Here is a 14,340-nt window from a genome sequence, read left to right on the forward strand (position 1 = left end):
TGAATAAATATCACATATCATCTGGTGTATCCTATATACAAATTTTCTTTGATAGTTATGCCTGCTGAGGACTTGCATTTGCGCTATCGACTAAATATCCATAATTCCTAATACAGTGAGAGCCCTACATTCTGTTTCAAATGGTACTGAAAGGTAAGATTTAGGGGGAGAATCATGCTAGAAATTTAAGAGAAATGACTGCATGTTTCTTAGGGTTTTAAGTACAAAACCTTTCAACGTGAGTTAAATTCTTTAATTTAATCAGGGATTTAATTAACACTTTCATCTGTATGTAGCCCCATTACTCTCCTGACCCATAGTGTCTCCTTCTGGGAGTGACCTGAGCCTGCATGATGCAAAAATAGGTGAAGCAAGTGACGAGACAGACCTGGAGGGAAATGGAGGAGCAGAGCCTTCGAAAGGGACTGGTTTGGTACCAAACGAAGGCGGAAGAGTAAACAAAGCAGAGCCAGGAGGCTGACTGGGCATTTCAGGTCAGTCCTGCATGGGCGTGTGGCTGCCAGAACAACCACTTAAGAGCTGAGAGACAGGGAAGTGACTCCTTGTTGCAGCTGGAAAGTGGGCTGCAGTGAGAGGTGTGAGGAACATTAGCTGTGCACAGAGCGGTGTGGAGCTGACGTTGACCCCTTGGGAGAGCCAGGCCAGTATCCACAAAGTTAGGCATTTTTAAGCTAGCCTGAACCAAGAGGGAGACTCTGAGTCTGAGTGAAAGTCATAGAGGGTATCTTCAAGCAAGAAATCGGTGACTACAGTATATCCTGTGTTTGAGTTCAGCATAGATAAATGACATTCTCAAATTTGCATACAGTATACATTGTGATTTACCATTGCGAATTGTGGACAGTATAAGAGGAATTATTATCGATTGCCAAGTATTTTCTCTAAAGACAGAAGTCTTTATCATTATATTGTACAGCAAAGTAAGAAAGATTATCAAGATTACTTGTGTTAGAGCTCAAACGTGCTAGACAGAGGCATCACCGGGTCTGGTGACACCCGGGGGGCACTCCATATCCCCCTCATGTGACGGAGCCACGTGCACCCCCAAAAAGGGGCAGGGCCTAACATAAAGGGGCGTGGCCTCACGGAAAATCCCTCCGGGGGCTTGCCCAGCATCACCGGTGATGCTGGGCTGCCCCCTGAGGCTAGTGCCTGCATTGTCTGCTCCTCCTCTGTGATAAGAGCCAAGTGCTGCAGGAGAATGTCACACTGCAGCATCTGGCTCCTGTCACTGGGGAGGAGCTGGCATTTTGGTGTCACCCCCTCTGAGGATGGCCCACACCCCCATAGTGGCACCACTGGTGCTAGATATAGTTCTGAGAGACATTATTTCACAAAAGCCTGCATTTACTATCCATCATTGCATACGCAACTCCCATGATACCCACCGACAGATCAAAAAAGGTTACTTGACTTTTCTCATATATTTAATTCTGCATATCTGTGAGTGCAAATGTGTATGTGACGGTGTTTATCATTGTGTCTTGGTGTTCTTTGTGAGATAAAGAGGCTTGGGCTGATTTGTTGGAGCACAGTTCAAATAATTAACATGTTTCTAGTAGTCTTTTCCTGTAGAAATTGTATTGTGGTTGATGGTGTTAAAGGATCTAATTAGAGTGGAGCGTATTGAAATATCTGTGATATTTCTTCGATCTTGTATTTTTGTCTATATTCTTTCATATTTTACCTTCTATATGTGCATTATCCTTATTTGTAATTCTATGCCATCTATCAGTTTAATTGATGATCCATGTTCATAAGTTCATATTTTGTTTTCTTTAACAATAGTTTCAATTGGTAGTGGTTTCTAATATTGTTATAAAAGCAACCAATCAGCTTCTAAATGTTATTTCATAGCCTGTGCTAGATTAATGACAGAAGCTGATTGGCTGCTTTGTGAAACTTTTCCACTTTATCACTCTCAAAGGTTTGCTACTTCTCCCCCCATATATTAGAAGGGACAATGGTTGCCTTTGTCTAAGGCCATTACTCAGGTTGGACAAAGGTGAACTAAGTTAATTGGTCAAGGCTATTATAGTAAAGTGTTTAGATATCTCATAAATATTTGCTGCAAAATCTAACATTTCTCAAAGTTTTAATTATGAATGAATGGGATTGCCTGTTACTCTAAGTGGTGACTTAACCACTTGCCTGGTACGGTCGTATTAGATACGACCGCACCAGGCTGGGCTTTCCCTGACACGGTCGTATCTGATACAACCAGTCAGAAATGGCCACTAGGCGGCTATGGGAAGCTAATCTTCCCACTGCTGCCTATATCAGAGGGACCTTCTGGTCCCACTACACCCGCGGCTCCCCCTCCTGTGTTTCCTGATCACTGCTGGCCACAGTGATCGGGCACCGTCGGCAGCCCTCCTCCCATAGAAGCAGCAGTGCTGCTGCTGTTACCCGATCACTGTGGCCAGCAGTGATCGGGCAGCCATCCACCCCCTTCAGTAAAAGGCAGTAGCGGCGGCTCTGGTAGCCGCCGCTGCTATCTATCCGGGCCGCCAGCGGGACACCCTCCCGCTGCGGCTCCGGAACTACAGTGATCACATAGTGACCACTGTGTGGGTGAAGGAGCAGCGGCGGCGGCTCTGGTTGCCGCCGCCGCTGCTCTGTATCCGGGCCGCCAGCGGGAGACGGAGCGCTGCGGCTCCGGCTCTACAGTGATCACCACTGTGTAGGAGCGCAGCAGCTCTGGTAGCCGCCGCCGCTGCTCTGTATCTGGGCCGCCAGCGGGAGATGCTCCCGCTGTGGCTCCGGCTCTACAGTGTAAGAGCGCAGCAGCAGCGGCTCTGGTAGCCGCGACTGCTGCCATGTTCCCCCGGCCTCAGCTCCGCCTCCCCATCCCCATGTGCCCGATCACTGCTGGCCACAGTGATCGGGCAATAAATAATAAAACAATTCTAATATTATATATATGTATATGTATATATATATATATATATATAGATATATATATATATATATAAATATATATATGTATATATACGTATGTATATATATATATATATATATACACATACACACGTATGTATATATGTATATATATATATACGTATGTATATACTTATATATACGTATGTATATATATATATATATATATATATACGTATGTGTATATATATATATATGTGTATATGTATATATATGTATATATATATATATGTGTGTGTGTGTATATATATATATATGTACACGTATGTGGAAATATATAGGTATATATATATATGTATGTATATATATATATATACACACATATATATACTGTGTGTATATATATATATATATATATAAATATATATATATGTATATATATATATAATGTTTGATATATACATATATATATATATATATATAATATATATATATCGATCGATGGATATCGCAGAGCCTCTGATTAGGGTTGGCAACTGACCATCGATGGTTTGCAAACCATCGATGGTCTGACTGAAACAAGTGGTTTGCCATTGTGGGTGGCCATCAATGTTGCACCATCGATGGCAAACCTCCATCGATGTTTAGGAAACATCGGCAGTTGTGGTGTGCACAGATCTCCTCGACCAATCGCAAAACAATTGATGGCTTCTAACGATGGTTGAACCATCGATGGTACAGCCGTCAATGGCCTTCACTACAGTATAATATAAAAATTGCTATTTTTATGGTATACTGTGTTTTAAAAAAAAAATTTTTTTCAAATAAAATAGCGATGGATAAGTTTAAAATTATGTTCGTGACCTAATTCAATCATAAAAGAAACCGTCAATTTTGGAGCGGTTTTGGAAAAAGAATTTGTCAGTTAAGTGGTTAAGAAGATAAGGTTTATTGTTCTCTTAAAGTAAATTTACTAAGATGGGAGTTCTATTAAGAAGTGATGTTGCCCATAGCAACTAATCAGATTCCAGGTATTATCTTCTAGAAGGTGCTAGATAAATGAGAAGTAGAATCTGATTGGTTGCTATGGGCAATATCACTTCTTAAATAGAACTCCCATCTTAGTAAATTTACCCCTTAGTGTTAACAAAGATTAGTTTAGTGGGGAAAAGCCTACAGTGCTTGCTCCAGATCAATCAATTGAGTCATGCGGTTATGCAATCTGAGGTTCTACTCTATTTTTACAGTATTTAGGAATGTTAAGAGGGGGTTCCAGATTTACCCTCTGCAGGGGCCTGCAATTGCAGGGAAAATGTAACCACACCCGCTGCAATGCCTCTATCATCCCTCCCAAAGCATGCACCACCACAATGTTTACAATGAGTTGGCATTCCTTGCACCTACTAGCGGCCATATACCCTCATTCATGATCGAAGCTAGTTTATAGAGCTCACCTGCAGTTAAATAACGACTTAACAAAGCAGCCAGCGCATACTTGCCAACATTTTTTGAGCCCCTCCCAGGAGTGTCCCAATGCGACGGTGAAGGAAGGACATGGTGCCTGGTGAATGCGTCATCGTGGTCTCGTGTGGTGCTATTCATAGCCACGATTTACATAATTTTAAAGAAGAGGCATGTCTATGTATCATTGGGACACCACCTCCCGCTGTTCATAGCCGCAATTTGCTCCATTTTACTGCGATTGGTGGTGCAAAGATGACAAGATTCAATGAGGACAGCATCATCCAACCCCAGGGCCACCCACTTCAGTCTGGAAACTGGTAGGCCCCCTTTTCTGAGAGAATTGGCCAAGTACGGGTCAGTTCTTATTTTACCTTTTGGAATTTTTTTCACCTTCAATCAAGAAACAGTATACAATAACACATTTAAAAAAGATACATGCTCAGTACAATTACATCAGCAGTCTTTGCAAGAATGACATTATTTATTTATTTATTAAAAGTTTCTTATATAGCGCAGCATATTCCATTGCACTTTACAATTTCAAACAACATTAATAGAACAAGACTGGGTTGTTAGAGATAGACATAAAGGTAAGAGGGCCCTGCTCACAAGCTGAAATATATTCTGTTACCTGTTGCAGCAGGGGCATATTAAGAGAAGAGTGGGCCCGTATGCAGTCTCCCCATCCGGGACCCCCTCCTCTCTCTCCCGTGGCTATCAGCACGTTGAGCGCAGCGCCGCAGCAGTGGACTCTGGGCACTAGAGTCTACTGCGCATGCGCAAAACGCGGGGAAAATGGCAACGATTTGTACAGTGCTGATACCGCCGACTCCGGAGAGGTAAGTATTAAAAAGATGGGTGCAGGGTGTGTGGTGTAAGCCCCCCTGGACCCAGGGTCCCGTGTGCCCCGCACACCTTGCATCCATTATAGATACGCCCCTTTGTTGCAGAGTAAAGATCAGTGGCAAGGATTTCTAGAGGGGGGTTTCCAAATGCTTGATTTTAGAGTGAGTGTGGCCAGTCCATGAAGATTGTAGAATTTGCACTTAACCAGCTTTAATATGCATCATACGATCACAGTAAGCCATTAAATGCGGCAGTATGGCCATCCTGCCTGAGCTGAATGCTTTTATTTTAGATGTGGGCACCATTCCAGAGTATTAGAGCAAGTCTGGGAGTCTGGAAGCAGCAGAATAACCTAGCACTGCCCTGGACATATACAGTCAGGTCCATAAATATTGGGACATTGACAGAATTTTCATATTTTGGCCTCTATTCACCACCACAATGGCTTTGAAATGAAACAAACAAGATGTGATTTAACTGCAGACTTTCAGATTTAATTTGAGGGTAATTACATCCAAATCAGGTGAACGGTGTAGGAATTACAACGGTTTCTATATGTGCCTCCCACTTTTTAAGGGGCCAAAAGTAATGGGACAAACTAAACAATCCTAAATCTATCTTTCACTTTTTAATACTTTGTTGCAAATCCTTTGCAGGCAATTACATCCTGAAGTCTGGAACGCATAGACATCACCAGGGATGGGTTTCATCCCTGGTGATGCTCTGCCAGGCCTCTACTGCAAATGTCTTCAGTTCCTACTTGTTCTTGGGGCATTTTCCCTTCAGTATTGTCTTCATCAAGTGAAATGCATGCTCAATCGGATTCAGGTCAGGGGATTGACTTGGCCATTGCATAACATTCCACTTTTTAGCCTTCAAAAACTCTTTGGTTGCTTTTGCAGTATGCTTCGGGTCATTGTCCATCTGCACTGTGAAGCGCCGTCCAATGAGTTCCGAAGCATTTGACTGAATATGAGCATATAATATTGCCCGAAACACTAATTCATTCTGCTGCTCTTGTCAGCAGTCACATCATCAATAAATACAAGGGAACCAGTTCCATTGGCAGCCATACATGCCCACGCCATGACACTACCACCACCATGCTTCACTGATGAGGTGGTATGTTTTGGATCATGAGCAGTTCCTTTCCTTCTCCGTACTCTTCTCTTTCCATCACTCTGTACAAGTTGATCTTTGTCTCATCTGTCCATAGGATGTTGTTCCAAAACTGTAATGGCTTTTTTAGATTTTGTTTGGCAAACTCTAATCTGGTCTTCCTATTTTTGTGGCTCACCAATGATTTGCATCTTGTGGTGAACCCTCTATATTCACTCTTGTGAAGTTTTCTCTTGATTGTTGACTTTGACACATATACATCTACCTCCTGGAGAGTGTTCTTGATTTGGCCAACTGTTGTGAAGGGGTTTTTCTTCACCAGGGAAATAATTCTTTTGTCATCCACCACAGTTGTTTTCCGTGGTCTTCCGGGTCTTTTGGTGTTGCTGAGCTCTCCGGTGCATTCTTTCTTTTTAAGAATGTTTCAAACAGTTGATTTGGCCACACCTAATGTTTTTGCTATCTCTCTGATGGGTTTGTTTTGATTTTTCAACCTAATGATGGCTTGCTTCACTGATAGTGACAGCTCTTTGGATCTCATATTGAGAGTCGACAGCAACTGATTCCAAATGCAAATGTCACACCTAGAATCAACTCCAGACCTTTTACCTGCTTAACTGATAATGAAATAACGAGGGAATAGCCCATACCTGTCCATGAAATAGCTTTTGAGTTGATAGTCCCATTACTTTTGGCCCCTTAAAAAGTGGGAGGCACATATTGAAACCGTTGTAATTCCTACACCGTTCACCCGATTTGGATGTAATTACCCTCAAATTAAATCTGAAACTCTGCAGTTAAAGTACATCTTGTTTGTTTCATTTCAAAACCATTGTGGTGGTGAATAGAGGCCAAAATCTGAAAATCTTGTCAATGTCCCAATATTTATGGACCTGACTGTATGTACATATTGGGCTCTAGAGCAGCAACTCCCTAACAGTGAATGTTTTCCAGATCTCCTAGTTGATGCACAGGTTATTTATTACTGGCTGTTACATGTTAAAAGATCCACAGGTAGTGCTAATTATTTAATTTGTGATACCGAGAATAACATGCAGCACTTGTAAAATGCTATTATATTACTATTTCTATTGTGGTCATGGTGTGGGCTGGGGAAGGGGGTTTCCAGGCAGACGGAAACCCCCTCTGCGTTTGCCTATGAAGATGATGCTTACTGATGGTGCTACAATGTGTGGAAGTAGTGGAATTATGCTGTGTCTGTTTACTGTCATTTTCCACAACAAGTTGGTGCCTCAAAAAGTCCACAATTTTTGTTATTAGAAATAAAGACATTCTGGGCCTTTTGAATATCACAAAGTGATAGAATCGTATGCATGGTGTGATACTTTTTATGGGCATTTTGTGGAAAGCAGGCGTATTCAAACATGCACTGCCGCTCACACAGGAGGCTATACTCAGACTGAGAGACTGCACCTGCCACAGGGTGTGTCTTAAAATTCCACTGTACTAAGATGCTGCAAGTGTGCGCCTCAATTGTTTGACCATTGGACGTGTCATTAGTATAAAGATACATGCATCTGTGGCAAAAGATGATGCTGCGGCCATTCCTGGGTCCACCTCAGAATCAGGCCCTAGATTTTGACATAGCATAATTCTAGTGCCAGGGCCAGATTAAGGCTTGCGGGGGCCCCAGGGCAGCTAAATTGTGAGGGCCCTCTTCAAGCCACACAGAGCCTAAACCTCCCCAGCCAAATGGAACCTACAGCTATATTCCCGCCACTGATTACTTACCATCTTGACCTCCCAGCAAAGTTGCTCACTAGTCCCCTCATCAGCATCACGGATGTGATGTGTCATGTCATGTGACGCTGATGAGGGGACTCGGGAGTCGCTCTGCACTGTATTCAGCAGTACTGACTGTGCTGCTGCATACAGTCAGTGTTGCTGGGACAGCTGAGCCTCCATCCGGGAACAGGTGCTACTGGACACCTGTTCTTGGCAAGGTCACACCTACCCTGTGTGTGAGCCCTAGGGCAACTGCCCCTGTAACTCCTCCCTTAATCAGGCCCTGGATCGTGCTGAAATGACCCAATAATTACTTTTGAAAATCCACAATATCTTTACTCAGTTGTTTGAGTAAGTATGATTTAATTTATCATTTATCTCATATGTACATGTATCTTACCTGTTCCTCCTGCTATCATTCCCACCTGCCGGACACATTTTCTCATGGCTGGGGATCTCTTATTTGGTTGAATAGAAAACTGACCTAATAAAATAAGATCAACAAAATCAAACACTATTTTAAAAATGTTAATTGAATTTTGTGTTTCAAGCAGTTTTCACTATACTTTAAACTTCACCTTGAATAAAACCAAAATATGTATAATTTACGCTACCCATCACATTTTATAACACCCCCATCATTCCAGTTTTTATTGAAATTTATGAATGCTAATGTCTCAATGTATTCAATTATTTTGATTAACAAATTTTGATCAAAATTTTTTACTCATAAAAGTGGCCGCTTTTTACAGTTATAACCAATGAAAGCATGTACTCTACAATGGAGATATTGTTCAGTACGTTCTTCCTAACACTGGGCCTAATTCATATACCCAATGTTTTCATTTCTGTACATGCGCAGAAGTCGCATTAAGAATGTCCTGATCTGATTCTGCGATGTCGCTCATAGTGGCCCAATGGTAAAGCTTGATTGACATGCTGCTAGAGTTTGGGGCAGCGATGGGGTGTTGACAGGAAGTGTTACAGAAAACAGGGACATGTCAGCCCAGTTTTCTGGGTGTGCTAAAGCCAGTGACCTCATCTGTCACGAACAGCTGGTCCCCCTATACCTCAATCCGAAACCGCTGGTTGTGGTTGATTGTCACGTCAGCACATACAGTAAATAGCACCCTTCAACTGACACCATCAGGGAATTAGAAGAAGTAGTCCTTAGACTCTACTCTAGACAATTATTAAGTTTCAAATAATAAATTCACACGTATATATGTATGTAACATAGCAATTTTACAGGCGTATTGGTACTTGGAAAGAACATCAGAAAACACACTAATATTAAGGGTTTTAATCTGAGTACAAAATTACTCCAGTGCGCCAAATAGAAAAAATTATCAAAGAAAGGACACAGATTAATATGCAAAATAAATTGAAGAAATGGAAAGGAATAAAAACAGAACAATTCACTGTCTTACAGTATAAAAAATAAGGCAGTAATATATTTTTATTGAAAGTCTCTTTTAAACAATTTTCATCGATTTAAAATAGCGGAAAATTGTTCAAAATCGATCAACATCAATGTTGTGTATCTGGGGCTAAGTCACACATTTACTAACAGGCAATTTTTTTTATTTTTTTTAAGTATTACTTAATGTGTGATTTAGCCCCCACCCTCTTGTTAACTCTCTCAAGGGTCTATTTACTAAGCAGTGTTAGAAGACAGAGTGAAAAGTGATAAGAAAGTGATAAGGTGCCAGCCAATCAGCTCCCACTGTAATTTTTCAAACACAGCCTGTGAGATGACAGTTGGGAGCTGATTGGCTGGCACCTTATCACTATCTTATCACTTTTCACTCTATCTCCTAACACTGCTTAGTAAATAGACCCCTCAGTGACAAATGTTAATGAATTCTGTGACTCACACACATTCTTCTGTAAGGATGACACAGGGCAATTTTTTCAAATTTTTGCAGAGCTACCCAAAGTGTCCCACAGCTGTCCGCACAAGAGATAGGATGCAGCTATATCAAAATACCACAAATCTTGTTAATCTGGACATAGATGGCTATCTGCTCTCTTTCTCGCCTGGCCAGCTTCAATGGGCTCTGTGGTTGTAAACCTCATTCTATCCACCAGTCCCTCTACAGTACAGACCCAGGTCAGTTACAGGGTAGCGTACCTGCCATCCTTTTTGATACATGTCCCAGGTCCATTTACACAATCAACACACATAGGTAAATAGAACATAGTTGCTTTACACATACAAAGTTCATAGAATATAATTTCTGGTGTTTACTTCTGGGCCTAACCGGACATTCTGAGTAAACTTTCTCAGATGTCCAATGGTCACGCAGTTGATCTGATTCTGCATCTTCAGACACAGCAGCAGCAAATCACAGAAGCCAGCAGTGGGTGGCTTTTAATTTAGGACACTTCCTGCAACTTTTACATATTATAATACTGTCACAAGCTGCCGCACTGCGAATACTGTGCAAGGCAAACTCCGGGCGAACGTTCGCTGAATCTCTGCCTACCTCCTGTCCATCATTCTGGGATTAGTCCGGATTTTCTCCTACATCTATATCCTGCTAGTGCGAATGCTGCTCCGATGCCGATAGAGTTTTTGTGTTTCTGGTTCTGGCATTGTCTCCAGTCATTCAGTCATGCTCCAGTACTCCTGTCCACTGTGTATTGTTATTCTGCCATTTGTGTCATCCAGGCGGCACAGTTTGCATATCATCTACCTGCCGTTTGTGTCATCTAGACAGCACGGTCCGCATATCTGTCCTTTGCCATTCGTGTCATCCAGGCGGCATAGGCAGTACTCCTTGTCAAGAGTACATAGCCCAGCGTGCGCTGCTTGTGTCAACCCGGCGGCACAGGCTGCACTACAGTGTCAGCTGCTGGTGTCAACCCGGCGGCACAGGCCGCATTACTGCATCAGCTGCTTGTGTCAACCCGACAACACATGCCGCACTACAGCGTCAGCTGCTTGTGTTAACTCAGCGGCAGAGGCCGCACTACAGCTTCAGCTGCTTGTCACAACCTGGTGGCACAGGCCGCACTACAGTGTCCTCAGTACGCAATCTTGGGTACCAACTCCAGTGTCTTCATTACAGCACTTATCTTCATCTACAACATCGTGCCAAGTTACTTCATCCCTCAAGGGTGCTGCATGGCCCAAAGGCCGCTTCACATCCTATGGCCCACCGGCCACAGCAAGCCAAGGCATACCAGCCCTCAAGGCTGATGCACGGCCCAAAGGCTGCTTCATATTGTACGGCCCACCAGCCACAGCTACCCAAGGCATACCAGCCCTCAAGGCTGCTGCATGACCCAAAGGCCACTTTATATCCTTCGGCCCACCAGCCACAGCAATCCAAGGCATACCAGCCCTCAAGGCTACTGCACGGCCCAAAGGCCGCTTCATATCCTATGGCCCACCGGCCACTGCTAGCCAAGGCATACCAGCCCTCAAAGCTGCTGCACGGCCCACAGGCCGCATCTCATCTTATGGCCCACAGGCCCATCAAGCCAAGTTACTTTAGCTCTCAAAGCTACTTCATGGCTGCATCTAGCCAAGACGTAACAGCCCCCAAGGCTGTTGTAGGACTATACCCTAAAGAGTCATGCCCATGAAATACAGCCACTGCGTACAACAATGCAGGGGTGGTGCTGTGTCCATCACTGAGTCAGGCACACTGTTGCAGAAGATCTCACAAGTGTTACACTTGTAAGTTGCTTTACTTTCACGCTTCTGTCCAGTTCACACCAAACCAGCTTTATGGTATTTATGTCTGTAGACTGTGTTGACGATTCTGTGATTAGAAACCTACTGTCATGTTCTTTAGCACTAAGGTAGTGCTGACATAGCCTGGTGGTTTTGGGGCATTGCCTTGCTATAGGGGTATTGCCTTTTCCAACTAAACCGGTTGGCACTGCATGGTGCTGCATAATGTTGTGGTAGCCCATTTGGTTCAAGTTTGTCTGGATCCAATGAAAGAGCCCCATACCATCATGCTTCCTCATCCATGTTTGACAGTTGGTGTCACAGGAACTTATTTGATAAGCTTCTTGGTGTGCTTTACCCAAAATTTAAAAGGGCAATGCTTTTATTAGCAAAGCATGGGGTGTTTTGCTATTGTAAGCATTGTCCTTTTAAGTTTTGGGCTTAAACAAACTGTAAAGCATCACTTTTTCATGCCATTGCTTAGTAAATACACTGCAGTTGACCTTCTAACCCTGTTGACTTTTTAACCCTGTCAACCTATTGACTATCAAACTTCTGGTGTCAACCTACTGACTGTCTAACTTCTTAATGTGGACATATAAATCCACACCCTCTTCAAACACAGTATAAGTAAATAAGCTATGCTAGATGCATAGTGAAAAACAATGAACACCAGAGCCTCCTGGAGAAATGTAAATGATTACAGAGCTGAGCACCAGCAACTTCATCAAATTATTTTAAATAAAAGATGAGTCCCAAGGTAACAGTTATCATTGCAATTATGTTAGGTGGTATACTCCAAAGAGGTGATTATTGTACAAAACGGGTTGGATATGGGAAACCGGCATCTGGATTTTGACCGCTGGGACCTCGATGCGATTAGGATATAGACACCTGTCGGTAGGTATCCTAACCCTTCCCACACCCTGAACCTATCCTATGCCCTAGTACTTAGCCCTCCCTAGTGCCTACCTCTAACCTCCATGTTCCCCCTTTATTTACCTTCCAGTGCTGGCATCCCATGTGCCGGGATTGTGACTACATCTCGTACAAAACAACCTATCATTCATTTATAAGATTGTAAAGTAACATTTAGGATCATACATAGAATTGAAAAAAATCCAGCCAAGTGTCAGGACTGGGGATTCAGACTGCTCTATACTTGCTCACTGATGGTACGGGAGGTTTGCAATAAAGATAGTTGTATATAAGTCCTCCTCATAGATGGAATAAGCAGCACGGCAATATATATGGGTGTTATCAGATAGCAAGGACTGAGAGTAGAATTTATGGTAGATACTGGATTGGAACCGGATTGGATCCTGACTTAAGGATACACTGGTTTTAAAGTGAGACCAGACTTGGAGAATACACTTGTACTGTAGTGAGACTTGAAGAATATACTGGAGTTGACATGGAATCAGACTTGAAGAATATACTGGAGCCGGAGTAGTCAGAGAGATTAGCACAACTAGCATGGGATCTACAGTAGAAGCAGAGCATTTGTCAGCGACAAAGTTCAGACACTGAATGCTGTGAGAATCGAGACTTTATACCCTGTGCATCTCGGGATTGGCTGTTGCCGTCAGGTGGCCGCCAACCTGGATACCCATTGGAGAATTAGCGGTCAGCTGACAAGAATCAACATGGCGGCGCCCAATGTCCGGGGCTTGTGGGAATGCTGCCGGAACTCCGAGCCCCCTGAGACTACCAGCAAACTGAAGATTCTCCAGAGACACACCTAGCCGCTCGTGATGTCAGTAGTGAGCTTCCTGCTCTATTAGAGCAGGAAGCTCACTGGGGCTTGCGGCAGACAAGACCCTATCACAAGGGTCTCGTCACAAGCCCAATGGTTGCGACCATCACGACCAGAACCTGGGTGCTCGCAAAAGCTGTGGGAGGTCTCCCACAGCTTAGCAAGCGGCCAGGAGGCCGGCTAAAAAATTAAAAGTGGCCGCCCTCATTCAGAGCAAGCTCTCGCTTTTTGCGAGCGGCTCTGAATTAGGTCCTAAGTACCAACACAGTGACACAGCTATCCCAGACCAATAATCACCAATTACTATCCTTTGTAGGTAAAATTGCAGAGGAAAGTTACAGATGTGTCCTCATACACCTAGCCTCAGTACGCCATGTGCAGCGAGACGCCTGGCATGAGTGAGCCACCATGTCCCATGTAACTCTGCTTGCACTGAGCATCTTTTTTGCCTCTTTTCAGTCAAAAATGCATCTTAGTCGCAATGTAATGTGACTGTCGCACCAGGAGTAAACACTGATTGATGTGAAACAATTGCATTTCAGTGTGTGACTGAGCCTGTAAATGAAGCACAATGGAACTTGGCATATATTTAATGTTCTGGCCGCTGCATTGCAGCACATCGTATACAGATTTATATTTTGTTGCACACAGATATACAGGTGTCACATATTAATCAGCACAGTCTCCAACTGAGTTACACATTTGGCGTGCCAAGAGGGACTATTTACCTCGACTTGAGCAACAGTGTATGAGGACACATCTGTATGTACAGTATGTCTTCAAGACTCCAGTGGCATGGTAAGGTCTTCTAAGCATATAACGT

The 14,340-nt window shown here is 43.2% G+C and overlaps 1 protein-coding gene across 1 annotated transcript in view; it reads right to left on the minus strand.

The window, feature by feature from the left end:
- LOC148516895 (NADH-cytochrome b5 reductase 1-like) overlaps positions 1-14,340 on the minus strand; it is a 108,406-nt gene that overhangs the window by 75,920 nt on the left and 18,146 nt on the right. The window contains exon 5 of the mRNA XM_088479427.1: positions 8,477-8,560. Within this exon, the coding sequence (XP_088335553.1) occupies positions 8,477-8,560 (84 nt within the window). The remainder of the gene's footprint in view (positions 1-8,476; positions 8,561-14,340) is intronic.

The sequence above is a fragment of the Taudactylus pleione genome, unplaced genomic scaffold, assembly GCF_031769625.1.
Source record: "Taudactylus pleione unplaced genomic scaffold, aTauple2 ptg000232l, whole genome shotgun sequence".
Classification (NCBI taxonomy): domain Eukaryota; kingdom Metazoa; phylum Chordata; class Amphibia; order Anura; family Myobatrachidae; genus Taudactylus; species Taudactylus pleione.